General features: G+C 39.8%; 2 protein-coding genes across 21 annotated transcripts in view; one reads left to right on the plus strand and one right to left on the minus strand.

The window, feature by feature from the left end:
• Positions 1 to 11,128, plus strand: part of LOC140621093 (RNA/RNP complex-1-interacting phosphatase-like) — a 73,965-nt gene extending 62,837 nt beyond the window's left edge. For 2 of the 5 annotated variants that reach the window (XM_072805962.1, XM_072805965.1), the window contains one exon: positions 10,646 to 11,128. In XM_072805962.1, coding sequence (XP_072662063.1) covers positions 10,646 to 10,650 — 5 coding nt within the window. In that variant the 3' untranslated portion in view covers positions 10,651 to 11,128. Of the gene's footprint in view, positions 1 to 6,140; positions 6,240 to 10,645 lie in introns of those variants that run through there. The other 3 variants (XM_072805959.1, XM_072805970.1, XM_072805967.1) reach the window with 3 other exon arrangements.
• ENTPD1 (ectonucleoside triphosphate diphosphohydrolase 1) overlaps positions 1 to 14,750 on the minus strand; it is a 132,192-nt gene that overhangs the window by 2,511 nt on the left and 114,931 nt on the right. For all 16 annotated transcript variants that reach the window (XM_072805957.1, XM_072805955.1, XM_072805951.1 and 13 more), the window contains 2 exons: positions 4,732 to 4,848; positions 306 to 440 (listed from right to left, as the gene is read on the minus strand). In XM_072805957.1, coding sequence (XP_072662058.1) covers positions 306 to 440; positions 4,732 to 4,848 — 252 coding nt within the window. The remainder of the gene's footprint in view (positions 1 to 305; positions 441 to 4,731; positions 4,849 to 14,750) is intronic.

Consider the following 14,750-nt stretch of genomic DNA (forward strand, 5'->3'; position numbering starts at 1 on the left):
GTTGAAGTCAGCAAACGATCACTGAAGCTACTGTAATACTGTTACATTTAATATCACACTGTTTGCTTTACAAGGAGTTAGTCACTGTTTTATGAGCAGAAAGGAGAGGCTGAGAATGCAGGTCGCTCCCCTTACATAGGATATCCTTCACCAGCTGGTCAACATAGGAGGGCTTGACACAAAATGTCAGCTTGGGTTAGAGATGAAATGGTAGAAAAGGACATCACACTGACTCCAACCTCTTTCAAGCCCAAAGCTGCCTCAGTCACCCAATCTCCCCACAACCCAACAAGTACTCCAATTACCTTGCCCATGAAATGAATATTCTTCCAGGAATCCGCTGTGAAATGATAGCTACTCAGGAGAGAGAGGATGTAGGTTCCAGAAAAGCAGTATTCACTTAAGTATTTCTCCTTCACGTCACCAAAATATGTCTTCAGCTGGAAGTGAAGTGAAGGAAATATCACACACATACAGCAGGCACCGCTCCATGGCTCTCTTTATGGTTAGATTTGATTAAGACAGGAGAAAGGCCTGGCTCACCCAGGCCCAGGTGCTGGCTTCTCCAGTGAGCTCTGGGAGTGGTGCTGCACTCCTTCAGTGGGTGCAGGGCTTATAGTTTACAGTGTTAAGGAAACTTTTCCTCCACTGGATTCTGTGGGATATTAACAAGTGCTCCAGGAAAACAGTGGTTTCTGTGGTCTCGGAGGTTCAAAGCATGGACTTTCAGTATACTGTTTCACCTCTCTGAAACTTGCATTTCACAGTCACATTAGCATTTTTAAAAACTGAAAAATCTTACATGAAAGAAATCCATCAGTCTTTGTTTAATTAGTCTTTTCTCTGCTCTTGACCAGAGTCTAAGTTCAGAGTCTCTGAAGGAACTAGTGCATCTGAAGCATCTTAAGGCAAGAGTGTCATAAAAAGCCTTGCCACTCAGTTTAGTACCTGGACTAGCAACATCGGGGCCTCCCAGGAGCTTGTTAGTCCTCACCCCAGAACTATCAGTGCAGAATGTGCTGTTTAATGTGATCCTCAGGTGATCACATGCACAGTAGTTTGAGAAACACAGATCTACAACATAGTTTAGGAGGCATTTTGCTCAGGACTATTAACAGTGCCAACATCTCACCTTCTGTCCTCAGCTCTTACTTGACTTCTTTTTTTGCTAATGAATCATGCAAAGGGGTCTTCTTGAGTCCTTCATGTGTTTGCTCACCCTGCTCCCAAATGAAGGGCTGCCTACTGACCCTTACCCTTATCTCTCCTCCTGTTGTAAATATATACCCAGATGCCCCCAGCTTGCTCTGCTCTTCTCTGGCCCTCAGAGAACAACAGGCCAGAACATCTCTAACTCAGCCCAGAGTTGTCTGTAGCCCTATTCCTCAGGCCTTCAAACAGGCATTTCCTTCTGGGCACCCAGGGCAGAGAGAGAACTACTATTTGTTAAGCATATATCAAGTACTAGGAATCATGCCAGATGTTTCATATGTAGGACCTCCTGGCTACCTTGCCCACCCATCACCACCACCACACTTTTGCCCAGATTTCTCTCTCTTCCTAAGGAACACCCCCATTTCTGAACCCCCTAACAACCAGCTGGTTTCTGTTTCTCACTTGGTTTCTGCCAGCCCCCAGTCTCTGGAAAGCTAAGTCCACACCTAGCCGGCTTTGTCCTGCTCTGATGTAATTCTCTGAATGACCCAACTTGGAACTTGTCTTTTTATCACAGTCCTAGAAATGACTCTTTGATCAATTCCTCTGCATGTGAGGTTCTCCCAAGACCTTGGTGTAACATCAGTACCTACCCAGATCCCTATTCCCTTCTTACGGTAACTGCACTATGTTTTTCCTTCATGGAAAGACTTCTACCATTTTTTTTTTTTTTTAGATTCTATTTATTTATTCATGAGAGACACACAGAGAGAGAGAAGAGAGAGAGGCAGAGGGAGAAGCAGGCTCCATGCAGGGAGCCCAACAGGAGACTCGATTCCAGGTCTCCAGGATCACACCCTGGGCTGAAGATGGCGCTAAACCGCTGAGCCACCCAGGCTGCCCAACTTCTCTCATTTGATGTAGTCTCAGCAGGCCCATCAAACAAAAACTGCTCTGGAATTCCAGGAATCCACTAGGGCCAGACTTGAAACTGCTGCAACCCATAGGTCCTTAAAAGTTGGCCTATCCCTTGGGGGAATGCCATTTTGGTCCAACTTCCCTGAATTCAATAACATTCCTACCCCCTCCTCCTTCTGGAAAGATGTACATTCCCGTGCCATCTAATCTTCTGAGGATTAATTATAATAGTAGCCAAAAAATGTGGAAGCCAAAGGCATCTACCTGGTTCATCAGTCCAGATCTGATCATGATAATACTTGTGGACTCAATACTATGTGCTCTCCAAATCGGGGGGGGGGGGGGCAATGGTTTGCCTTTCTCCCACACACACTGCTTTCTCTGCCTCTCTCTCCTCTCTCTATTCCCAGGGCAGTGGGACAGTACCAGCTTCTCTCCTCCTCACCCATTTCCCCTTACCACTTCCCCCATATGAAGCAGTATGGCAAGTCTTCAAGAATGGGATGCAGTTCTCTAGAAAGGGTAAAAATCCATGAGGTTAAATGTCAGAACCCAGAGTATATGGAGAAATCCTAGTTAGTGTATACACAGAATCTTATAGCACTGTTCTCGTAGACCAGATCTTGAATGCATATATTTTCTGGTGCAGAAGTGATTATTCTGGTTGTCAAAATTAGAGGGTTCCCAGCCCTCTAATTAACCTATCAGAAGACAAGCATGAAGTGTCCCCTTCACTCACTTTCCTAACCTCTCCTCCCAAGGGACCCAAGGAATGGGGGCACTTCCAAGGATTTGGAGGACATCAAAAGGTGTAGTTTGCATTTTATTTCTCTTGCCAAAGCAGGGACGGGCAGCATGATATATGTACAAAGCATCTAGCTTACTTTTCAGCATATAATATATGCTTAACAATTGTCAGTTCTCTCTAGGCCAAAGGTGTCTAGAAGGGACATTCCCAAACTCAAGTTACACAGGAATAGTAGGAAAAGAGTTGCCCTGTAAGAGCATACTCGAGACCTATGCTGCATTCCATATGGATAGACAATGCATTTGGGAAAAATGAACCCAGGGTTGTAACACCCTCCTCAACATTGAGGCTCTGGGTGAGGGTCTAGGTCTTAGCCTGCAAAAGATTTCCGGATTTCTCCCAGGTGCAGGCCTTAATGCCTTAATAAGTCTACTTCCAGGACCTCTAGCCAGCTCCTCATGTGGCTAATCTGAGCAGACCTATAGGTCTGTGTGTAGGCATTGCCATCCTAATGTAACCAATGAAATTTAAAAAAAAAAAAAAAAAAGGATCGAACTTCAGTCTGAACAAGAAGTAATTTTTTTCTAAGGACGTCTGGGTTGCTCAATCAGTTAAGCGTCTTGACTCTTGATTTTAGCTCAGTTCTTGATCTCAGAGTCATGGGTTTGAGCCCTGCATTGGGTGCCATAATGAGTGTAAAGCCCACTTTTAAAAAAAAGAATTTCTTCCGAAAAGAAGTTTAAATTTACCTCCTTCACAGGTATACATTGGGGTTGTTTCAAGTTGCCTTAACTCCAAGATGCTCACCTTCCTCCACAGATCACTATGAGCTGCACAAAGGCTCCCTGGAGTGTAGTAAACTGTCAAGTGTTGAGGCATTTCAAGGGTCTCTTTCGGGAAGCCCTGAATCCCTTTCTTTCCTGTTCTCAAACAAAATACGGAGGGAGAAGTCCACGCCTCACGCCTCATGCTCTTGCACAACCTTCCTTCCTCTCTGTCAGTGCCAAGGAGACAAACATCCATTTCTAGTTCATTACACTCCCTCAGAATGAAAGTACCATTCACATGTGCAACCCTGTCACCTTAAAGCCACTGCTATTTCAAACTATCCCTAGCTGATCTTTTTTGATAAGAATAGAGTCCATACCTCTCTCCTCCCTGGAAACTTTCATCAGGCAGTACTAGATCTTGAATTACTCAGTGCCTCGGACAAGAAAAAATTTGTGCCTCAAATTTGTGATAAGTAGGATATACCTGGGACTTGCCACAGGGGTGTTTAATTTTTAGCAGATTTTGTCAATCGCCGGTCTTCCTTGCTAATAAAACTCGGACTTGGGGGTTGGAGACAGGGATGTGCAACAGTGTACCCAGCCCCAGAGAGTAGCTCAGACTGGATCTAAGGCTCTACGCCAGTCTTAAAATCCTGCACCTGCTTTCCCAGCCTGTTCCTGCTAATGAGAGGTAAGAGAAAGATTGCTAAGGAGCTTCTGGGGTAGGTTTTATACTTTCTTGTAGAATGGAACAGATGGATCTGGCTCTACCCTTCTTCTGACCTTGAACATAAGTAATCTCTGAAGCCACATCTTGTGTCCATGAAGAAAATAGGCAGAACACCACAACTGGAGAAATGATGGCTGAGACAGAGCGGCTGCTGACCCCAGGCCAGCAGCTCCCGACTGCCAGACTCGGTATCAGGTGAGAAAAGTAAGACCGTTTTTGCTTAAGCCATGGTCTGCTCAGTTATCAAGAAATGCTGATGCACTCACTGCTAACCTAGCGCGCCCTCTGGGCTTCTTTAACATGTTGGCTGGTCTCCGTCCAGTTAGCAGGACTTGAAGAGCAGAATCACAGCCTTTGTGCCCCCAAGGGCGCAGGGCAATACGAAACAGCTGCTGTGTCTCATCACTTACCTCCTCCCAAGGCTGAGAGCAGAACTTTTCCATCGTGTCAATCACCTTTTCCTGAGAGGTGGTTTCCTCTAATGTAAGGTTCAGAAAATCCATCACATAGTAGTAAGCCGAAAATGCCTGTAAGAGAAGATGTGGTTTTGCACTGCGTCTGCCACGGAGGGATACTGACTCACCCTTCAGAAGGCCACACTCCTGAAGGTGCCTGGAAATCTCTGTTGGGTAAATGAATGAACCAAATAATATTCCAGACCCAAAAGTTGTTTCCTTCCTGGAAGAGGAAGGAATTGTGTCTGTTCCTTTACTGCTGACATGCATTTCTGAGCCACCTGGTAACTAAGTGTCTCTATGATTTTAATGGAAGAGTCAGGAAGAAAGGAAAATGAGGGAGAAGAAAAGAGAGAAGAAGAGGTTAAAAAACCCTATCTTTTAAAAACTGTGTATTACAGATGAGCTTTTAATAAATAAAAACTGGGAATTTCTATACAAAGATATTAAAAGTTATCTCTAGGGACGCCTGGGTGGCTCAGTGGTTGAGCCAGGTCGTGACCCCTAGGGATCCTGGGATCGAGACCCACGTCTGGCTCCCCACAGGGAGCCTGCTTCTCCCTCTGCCAGTGTCTCTGTGTCTCTCATGAATAAATAAATAAAAATCTTTAAAAGTTATCTCTGGATGGCAATTGTGTTTTTTCCCTTTTAATTTCTGCTTTTTTGGCCTATTTCTATTATGTACATGTACTGCTTCTTTTAAATGGTCAACCTTTATCTAACAATAATTTGTTGAAGTCTATTTTGAACTAAGCACAACTGAAATGTTTTTTAAAATCATTATGATCACATGAGAAATACAAAAAAAGAGTACAAAAGAGTAAAAAGGAAAATATTCAATTAAAATTCACAGAATAAGTGCTTGGAAGAGTTTTCTACAATACTGAGCTCCATGTCTTCATTTTCTACTCCTTCTCACCTTGCAGTGGAACTTTTGTACCCCTTCTCCACTAACCTACCAATTCCAGTGGCCACTTAGAAAGCAATTTGATCAGATTACTCCTCTACATAAAGCCTTCAGTGACTCCTAGTTAAAGTCCAAACTCTACCGGGCCTCTCAAAGGCAGACATGTTCCAACCCTTCCCACCATATCAATACCACCTCCTATCCCTGCCCACCTGCACACACCCCACCCCAGGCCTTTCGTCACCGCCAAGCTTTTCCTCCCCTGGGGTTGCACACTTGCTATTCCCTCTGTTGCAATTCCCTTCACTTTGACTCAGAGAGGTTTTTCTGATCATCCACCCGGTTAGGACACTGTGTTATTCCCTTTCACCAGACTCTGCTTCTTTCTTCCCTGTGGTTGCCACGGTCTAATTTGCTTTTGTTTGTGTTTCTGGTCTTTTATCTGTCTGCCCTCTAGAACGCCAGCTCCATGATGGCAAAGATCACATTGCCTTGTTCTCGGCTGAATCTACTGCACTAGCATAGCACTTGGCACATGGAAGAGCTGTATAAATGTGTAAGTGGCAGAAACTGCTCTCTCTGGTTCCTAGAGCACTGCCTAGAATGTAAGAGACACTGGCTGGATCTCTGTTGACTGAGAAACTGGATAAATCCAGAGCCCGGATAGCTATGATATGCATAGCTAATACTTGGAAATGTTCCCCCCTATTAATTAAAATTATTCAGAGTATATTCCTCTAGTGAACTTATTGTGGGACAGGAGGGAGAGGAGGACTTTTTAGGGTTTACTTTTAAGTTTTTAATTTTTGTTGTGTAAGAACATTTAACATGAGACCTACCCTCTTAACAAATTTTTAAATGTACAGTACAGTATTGTTAACTATAAGGACAGTGTTGTACAGCTCTAGAACTTAATTATCTTAAATAACTGAAACTTTATACTTTAATGAGTGTACAACAATAACTTTAGTTATTTAGCAACTCCCCATCCCTTCCCTCTTTAGCCACCATTCTATTCACTGAACACATGGGATGTCTTTGCATATGTCTTTAAATTTCTTACACCAGTGTTTCGTAGTTTTCAGTGTACAAGTCTTTCTCCACCTTAGTTAAGATTGTTGCTGAGTATTTTATTCCTTTTGATGTTATTGTAAATAGGATTGTTTTCCAAGTTTCCTTTTCTTTTTAAAAAATTATTTATTCGTGAGAGACGGAGAGAGAGGCAGAGGGAAAAGCAGGCTCCCTGTAGGGAGCCTGATGTGGGACTTGATCCCAGGGGTCCTGGGATCACAAAGGCAGACACTCAACAACTGAGCCACCCAGGCCCCCCTCCCAAGTTTCCTTTTCAGGTAGCTCACTGTTAATCTATAGAAATACAACTGATTTTTGGATGTTTATTTTGTACTCTGCAACTTTACTAAATTCATTGATTAGTTCTAATGGGTTTCTTATTTTTCTTTATTTTTTAATTGAAGTATAGTTGACACACAATTTTACTTTAGTTTCAGGTGTACAACATAGTGATTCAACGCATCTGTACATTATGCTATACCTGCCATAAGTATAGCTACCATCCGTCACCATACAACACTATTACAATACCATTAGTTATATTCCCTACACTTACTGTAACTTTTGTCCCTGTGGCTTACTCATTTCATAACTAAAGCCTGTATCTCCCATTCCCATTCCCCATTTTACCCATTCCCCCACTCTCCCTCCTCTCTGGCAACCACCAGTTTGTTGTCTGTATTGACGGGCCTAACAGGGTTCTTTTGCTATGTATGTGGACTTTAGGGTTTTCTTTATGTATGAACTTGTCATCTGTAAACAGAGACAATTTTACTTCTTTCTTTCTGATGTAAATGCCTTTTATTTCTTCTTGCCTAATTGCTTGGTGAGTTCTTCCAGTACTATGCTGAATAGAACTGGTGAGGGTGGGCATCCCTGCCTGGTTCTTGATCGCAGAGGAAAAACAGTTCTTACTGCTGAGTTAATGTTAGCTTTGTGTTTTTACATATGGCTTTTATTGTGTTGATGCAGTTTCTATTTCTACCTTGTTGAAACTTGTTATAAATGAGTGTTCAATTTTGTCAAATGCTTTTTCTGCATTGATTAGGATAATCATGTGGTTTTCATCCTTCATTCTGTTAGTTTGGTGTATTACATGAATTGATTTTTGTATGTGGAGCCATCATTGCTTCCCAGGGATAAATCTCACTTAGTCATGGTATATTATCCTTCTAGTGGGCTGTTGAATTCAGTTTGCTGGTCTTCTGTTGAGGATTTTGGTTGTTCCAAAGGGTGTTCTTTCATTTCCACATACTTGTGAATTTTCCAGTTTCCTTCTGTTATTGATTTCTGCTTTTATTCTACTGTGTTAGAAGAGATATCTGCTATAATTTCAGTCTTCTTAAATTGTTGAGACTTGTTTTGTGACCTAAGATGTGATCTGTCTTGGAGAATATTCTATGTGCACTTGAGAAGAGTGTATATTCTGCTGCTCTTGGGTGGAATGTTTATATTTGTCTGGTAGGTCTATTTGGTCAATAGCGTGGTTCGAATCTGCAATTATTCTATCCACTGTTGACAGTGAGGCACTCATCAAGTCTCCTACCACCATGGCATTGCTGTTTCTTCCTCCCATCAGTTCTGTCAGTGTTTGCTTCACAGACTCAGATGCTCTGATTTTGGATAAGTATATACATAATTAATGTATCTTCCTGGTAAATTAACCCTTTATCATTATATAATGTCTTTCTTGGTCTCTGGTGACAATTTATGACTTAAAGTATCCTTTGTCTGATATAAATATGACCAGCCTTGTTTTCTTGTGGTTGGTACTTGCATGAAATAGCTTTTTCCATCACTTCACTTTTGGCTTCTGTGAGTCAGTGGAATATTACTCAGCCATCAGAAAGGATGAATATCTACCATTTACATTGATGTGGATGGAACTGGAGGATATTATGCTGCATGAAATAAGTCAGTTGGAAAAAAGACAACTATCATATGGTTTTACTCATATGTGGAATATAAGAAATAGTGAAAGGGACCATAAAGGAAGGGGAGAAACTGGGGAAAAATTAGAGAGGAAGACAAACCACGAGAGACTCTTAACTCTGGGAAACAAAGGATTGCAGAAGGGGAGATGGGTGGGGGGATGGGATAACTGGATGGCAGGCATTAAGGAGGGCACAAGATGAGATGAGCACTGGGTGTTAGACTATATGTTGGCTAATTGAGTTTCTTAAATCTAAAGTGAGTTTCTTGTGGAACATATAGTTGGATCTTTAAACTTTCTGTATAGTTTGACTTTTTAAATAATGAGCGTATCTTAATTTTTATAATAAATCTTTCTTTAAATTGTTACATTTCAAAAGACTTTCTGATATTACTCTGATATTACTCTCTGATATTTCTCATTCTACCAGCAAAGGGCATATGGGTTAAGTACCTAGAAATTCTCTTGCTTTTTCTAAGTGTGACATGTGCTTTTTAAAGAAATAAAAATTATTTTTTTAAAGATTTTATTTATTCATGAGAGACACAGAGGGAGAGGCAGAGACACAGGCAGAGGGAGAAGCAGGCTCCATGCAAGGAGCCTGATGTGGGACTCGATCCTGGGACCCAGGATCACGCCCTGAGCCAAAGGCAGACGCTCAACCTCTGAGCCATCCAGGCACCCTGTTAAAATTATTTTTAAAAACATTAACAAACAGAAAATTTTTGTAGGCAGATATAGCAAAATATTGAGCCTTCTGTGGGATACAGAGCTTGTCAGCAGGAACTCCTGGCCTATGCCACTACCTACCCCCAAAGCTCTGCATGCCATGGACTCTTGAAAATTTTCCTCTGACCTATAGAAGTTTCCCTTTAGCATCTCAGAATTCTGCTCTTATTTATTTTTCAACATATAAAAGTTGCCCTCTTCTTTTCCTTCAGAATATATATATATATATATATATATATTTTTTTTTTTTTTTTAATTCTGGCTTACTCAAAGGTAACATGTTTATTGTATAGAATTTAATTATTACAAGTTAAAGTAAGTTTCCCCTTCTTCAAACCATTCCCTAGAGAAAACCACTTTTAATAATTTACTGCTTAATCCTTGCAGCAAATATATGTAAAATATTAAAATACATGTATATATTTTTACCTAAATATGATCATACTAAACACATCGTCTTATAATCCAGCTTTGTTTCACTTGGTAATAATACTACAAGTTTCCTTGTAGATTTTACCTTAACCAGTTAAATGACTATAAAAGTTATTAAGTATGGATATATCATAATTTACTTATTATCCTATTCATGAGTATTTAGGCTTAATAATAATTCACTATTATAAATAATGCTACAAGGTACTTGCATCTTTGTACTTTTGCCTTGAGACAATTTCCTTGGGGTAAAATGTTTGGTCAGGAGGTAAACATATTTTGCGAATAGAAATATGTACTCAAAGACATGAATAGAAGTGTTCATAAAGCAGTATATAATATTCCCAAACTGGAAACAACTGAAATGTCCATTAGCTATAGAACAGATAGATAAATTTTAATGTATTCATGCAAAGGAATACTACATTGTTGCAATAAAAGAAAGAACTTCTGTTACATGCAACAACACAGATAAATCTCAGACAATACTTAGTGAAAGAAGTCAGACAAAAAAGAATACACACTGTGAACCCAAAAATTGGCAACACTAATCTATCATGATAGAAGTCAGAGTAGTGGTTATCTTTGGAGGAGGTTTATCAACTGGGAGAGTGGATAAGGGAACTTTTTAGGATGTTGGGAATGTTCTGTACCTTCATCCAGATGATGGACTCACAGGTGTATTCCTTAAAAGCTATCAAGCTGTGGACTTAAAATGTACACACTTTACTGAAGTGTGTTAGACCTAAATTTTAAAAATATCTATACATATCTCATGAGATCTTCTTTTTTTAAAGGTTGATTTATTTTAGAGAGAGAGACACCAGGAGTGGTGGGGCGCGTGAAGAACAGAAGGAGAGAATCCTCAAGTAGACTCCCTGCTGAACTGAAACCAGGAGTCAGACGCTTAACCAACTGAGCCACCACTCACGTGTCCCCTCAGTGAGATCTTCTTTCAAAAAGATTGGATCATCCATCGAAAGATGAGTGGATAAAGAAGATGTGGTTTATGTATACAATGGAATATTACTCAGCTATTAGAAATGACAAATACCCACCATTTGCTTCAACGTGGATGGAACTGGAGGGTATTATGCTGAGTGAAGTAAGTGAGTCGGAGAAGGACAAACATTATATGTTCTCATTCTTTTGGGGAATATAAATAATAGTGAAAGGGAATATAAGGGAAGGGAGAAGAAATGTGTGGGAAATATCAGAAAGGGAGACAGAACGTAAAGACTGCTAACTCTGGGAAACGAACTAGGGGTGGTAGAAGGGGAGGAGGGCAGGGGGTGGGAGTGAATGGGTGACGGGCACTGGGGGTTATTCTGTATGTTAGTAAATTGAACACCAATAAAAAATAAAAAATAAAAAAATTTAAAAAATGAAAAAAAAAAGATTGGATCACTTTATAACTATAGGGGGTAATTTCCCCCTAAAGCTTAAAAAATGTTCTATTTTCTATGAGTCCCACAAATGATCCTTTATATGCCCCTCAAACAGTGTTATTCATTTCCTACAAAACCTGGAATCATTTCTTTCTAAACCCCTGAACCATATCTTCAATCTTCCTAAAATTACCACCATTTTTCTGTACTATAGAAATCTGAGTTTGTAGCTCATAAACCTCAAACAAAGGCATCTAATGATCAAAAAGATGATCTTTAAGCTTGGGGGAAAAGCTTCTAAAATACCAGATGCAAGTCTCCTTCATGTCCACCTGGAAACCCAACAACTACTTTCAGGTCTCTGAACCCGCTTCTTCCTTGCCCCCTCCAAGCTTCTCTGCACTCTGGTCACCACACTAGAATGTTCCAAATACTGAAGTTCTTTTACCGAGAACATACAGTATTCCAGGAACTTTAGCAGGCCTAAAAATGAAAAGATGATACGTACACCATCCCTGTCTTCCAGGGCCTCAGGATATAGTCAGGAAGACAGGCACGTTAACCTATAAAGACAATACCCATTCTTGCCAGACAAATTTTTGTGGGCTCTTTTAACCCACACAAAATGCAATACATGCATTCCTGTTCAACTTAACTGAGCTGGTTTCAGTGCAGCATCTATTCTTTCTCAAATTTTTTCTTGTTTTTGTGATATCAATTACCCACTCTACTTCCCCAACTTTGGACTATCTCCCAGGGAGCTGTTTACTTTGACATGGCTTCTGAAACTATACTCATTAAAATCACTAGTAATCTAATTGGCAAAGTCAATAGCCATGCAATGCCTGGATGGCCGAGTGGTTGAGCATCTGCCTTCGGCTCAGAGCGTGATCCTAGGGTCCTGGGATTGAGGCCCACATCAGGCTCTCTGCAGTGAGCCTGCTTCTCCCTCTGCCTATGTCTCTGCCTCTCTCTGTGTGTTTCTCATGAATAAATAAATAAATCTAAAAAAATATCAATAGCCATTTTTTTCATTCCACCTCTTCCTTGACTTTTGGCTGCATATCATTCATTCATTCATTCATTCAACTATTAACTGAATAACAACTATGTTCCAAGCAGTGACAGAAACAGATGAAAATCCCTGCCTTCCAGTAGAAGACAACACAACTCAAACAAGTAACTGATGGTATGAAAGATGAGTAAATAACTGCTATAAAAATAAAGCCTTTTGTTACATACTCCATATATATATAGAGAGCCTTTATTCAAATTAGAGAAGCTCACAGAGTAGGCATAGTTCATTAGTTTCTTCCAATCCAGAAGCAGTTTAGTTCAGGGGTCTTTTTTTTTTTTTTTTTTTCAGAAGAACTGTTGCCTAATAATACAACCGACACTCCCATCTTTATCATGTTTCCAGGAAACAAACCAGAAAATAAACCACAGCCAAATTTGTCCATAACAGAAGAAAGGGAATTTGTCACGTCATTTTCCAAAGATCCAATCAAAAACATATTGCTAGCTAGCACTTTGGAATAAAGATTAAATGAAGCATTCATAGTCACAGAAGGGACAAGTATTACAGTCTAGTTGCAAGTTCTGCCCCAAACTGATTACTTGACATGTTCACCTACCCTCTCATCTAACCTGATTACTCATGCTAACTTGCTTCTCTAGCATGGCCTGCCTGCTTCTATTACTAGATACTAGGTTTGCTCTACCCTGGCAGGAAGCATCTTAGAAGCAGACATAGCATCATTTTCAGGGTCATGTCTCAGGCACATGTGACTGCATTTGTTTTCCATACTTCTAAAGAGACTGACCTCTAACATTTGTGTGGCATTCAATCCTAGCCACTGCCCTGCTTGGTTGGGCTCATGATTCTACTTTAATCTCTACTTTCTACATACATTTTGTTCTAGATTAAGGGCTCTTAACATGGGGCTCACAGGTATAGCTCAATGAATCACGTTTTTTAAATTGTATGCAAAAATTTCAGTATACCTTTACGTGTCTATTTTTCTGTTTAGAAGATCTTTAGCTTTCAACACATTCTCCAAAGAGTCTTGTGGTCCCTTGAAGAATTAAGAATAACTGGCAATGCTAAGTGAAATAAACCAATAACAAAGAGACAAATACATGATATTCCACTTATATGAGGTACCTGGAATAGTCAAATTCATAGCAATGGAAAGTAGAATGGTGATTGCCAGGGGATGAGGGAAAAGAGGAGTGGGGAACTAGTGTTTTGTTTAATGGGTGGGGTTTCTATTTGGGAAGACAAAAAAGTCTTGGAGGTAGATGGTGGTGATGGATGTAGAATGTAAATGTACATAGTGCCACAAAGCTGTACTATTAGAAGTAATTAAAATGGTAAACTTTCTATTATGTATATTTTACCACACACACACACACACACACACACACACACAGACAAGAATAGCTGGTCTAGACAACCTTGATGTTTTGCTTCAGGCTGTTGCCTTGACTGTGAAGGTTATGATATAGATTCTTTTCTCAAAAAAGAATCAAATAAGCGATATACAACTGTGGAATACTGCCATTATATAAGGAATAGAAAATAAAATACAAAATATGCCCTTCTAACTATTACAAACACCTGAATCAAATATGAAGTAATGTCTTAAAACTCTCTTCATTATAGATTTTCAAAATTTTCTCAGATAATAATGTTACTTTCATATTCCATATAGAAATAGACTATAGATATGTCTAATTCTCTGTAGCCACAGTGGAGATCAAGTTATAGAATTAGAATCAAGGGAAAATCCTGCTTTCTGTGTGGGCTGGGAATGTGTCTCTTCATTGTTCTTTCTTAGACAGTTGTGCTCCAGAATAAGGTCATCCATTTCTCTTCCCCTACTCCAGATTCATACTCTTATTCGTATTTATTTTTTCATTTATCAATATTTTGTGAAAGTTTTCCATGTGTCAAGGCCTAACTGACAGTTTTCCTGTCTGTATATGCTCTTCAGAAACCCACCCAATTGAGTTTAAAATCTAATCTGGCCTCTTAAACCCCTTGGAAAGGTCTCTTCTAGGGTGGAATATTGCTTACATGAACACACTTAGAATTGAACCCAGAAAAATTAGAATTCAATTTCAATTCAATTCAATTTCAATTAGAATTCAATTTTCAATTCAATTCAATTTCAATTAGAATTGAACCCAGAAAAAAAAAAAAAAAAAAGAATTGAACCCAGAAAAATCAAGTGTTGGATGATGAGGCTTAAAATGAACATTTTTCCTTGATTTATTTATATTATATAATGAAAAAGAAACCTCAATCCTATTCAGAATGCTTCTATTTTTAATCCCCAAAATTATACTGAATGACAAAACTCAACCTTCTTTTAATACCTCATGAAGATACCCTGATCAAAACCAGATGGTTCAAGGACACATCAGCAAGTTTCTTCCTATGGCTGTGGTAGATGATTCTCTGAAAGTCTTGAAGAAAAAAAAATCATCCTAATTCTGTTCTTGGGGTATG

The sequence above is a fragment of the Canis lupus genome, chromosome 29, assembly GCF_048164855.1.
Source record: "Canis lupus baileyi chromosome 29, mCanLup2.hap1, whole genome shotgun sequence".
Lineage (NCBI taxonomy): Eukaryota > Metazoa > Chordata > Mammalia > Carnivora > Canidae > Canis > Canis lupus.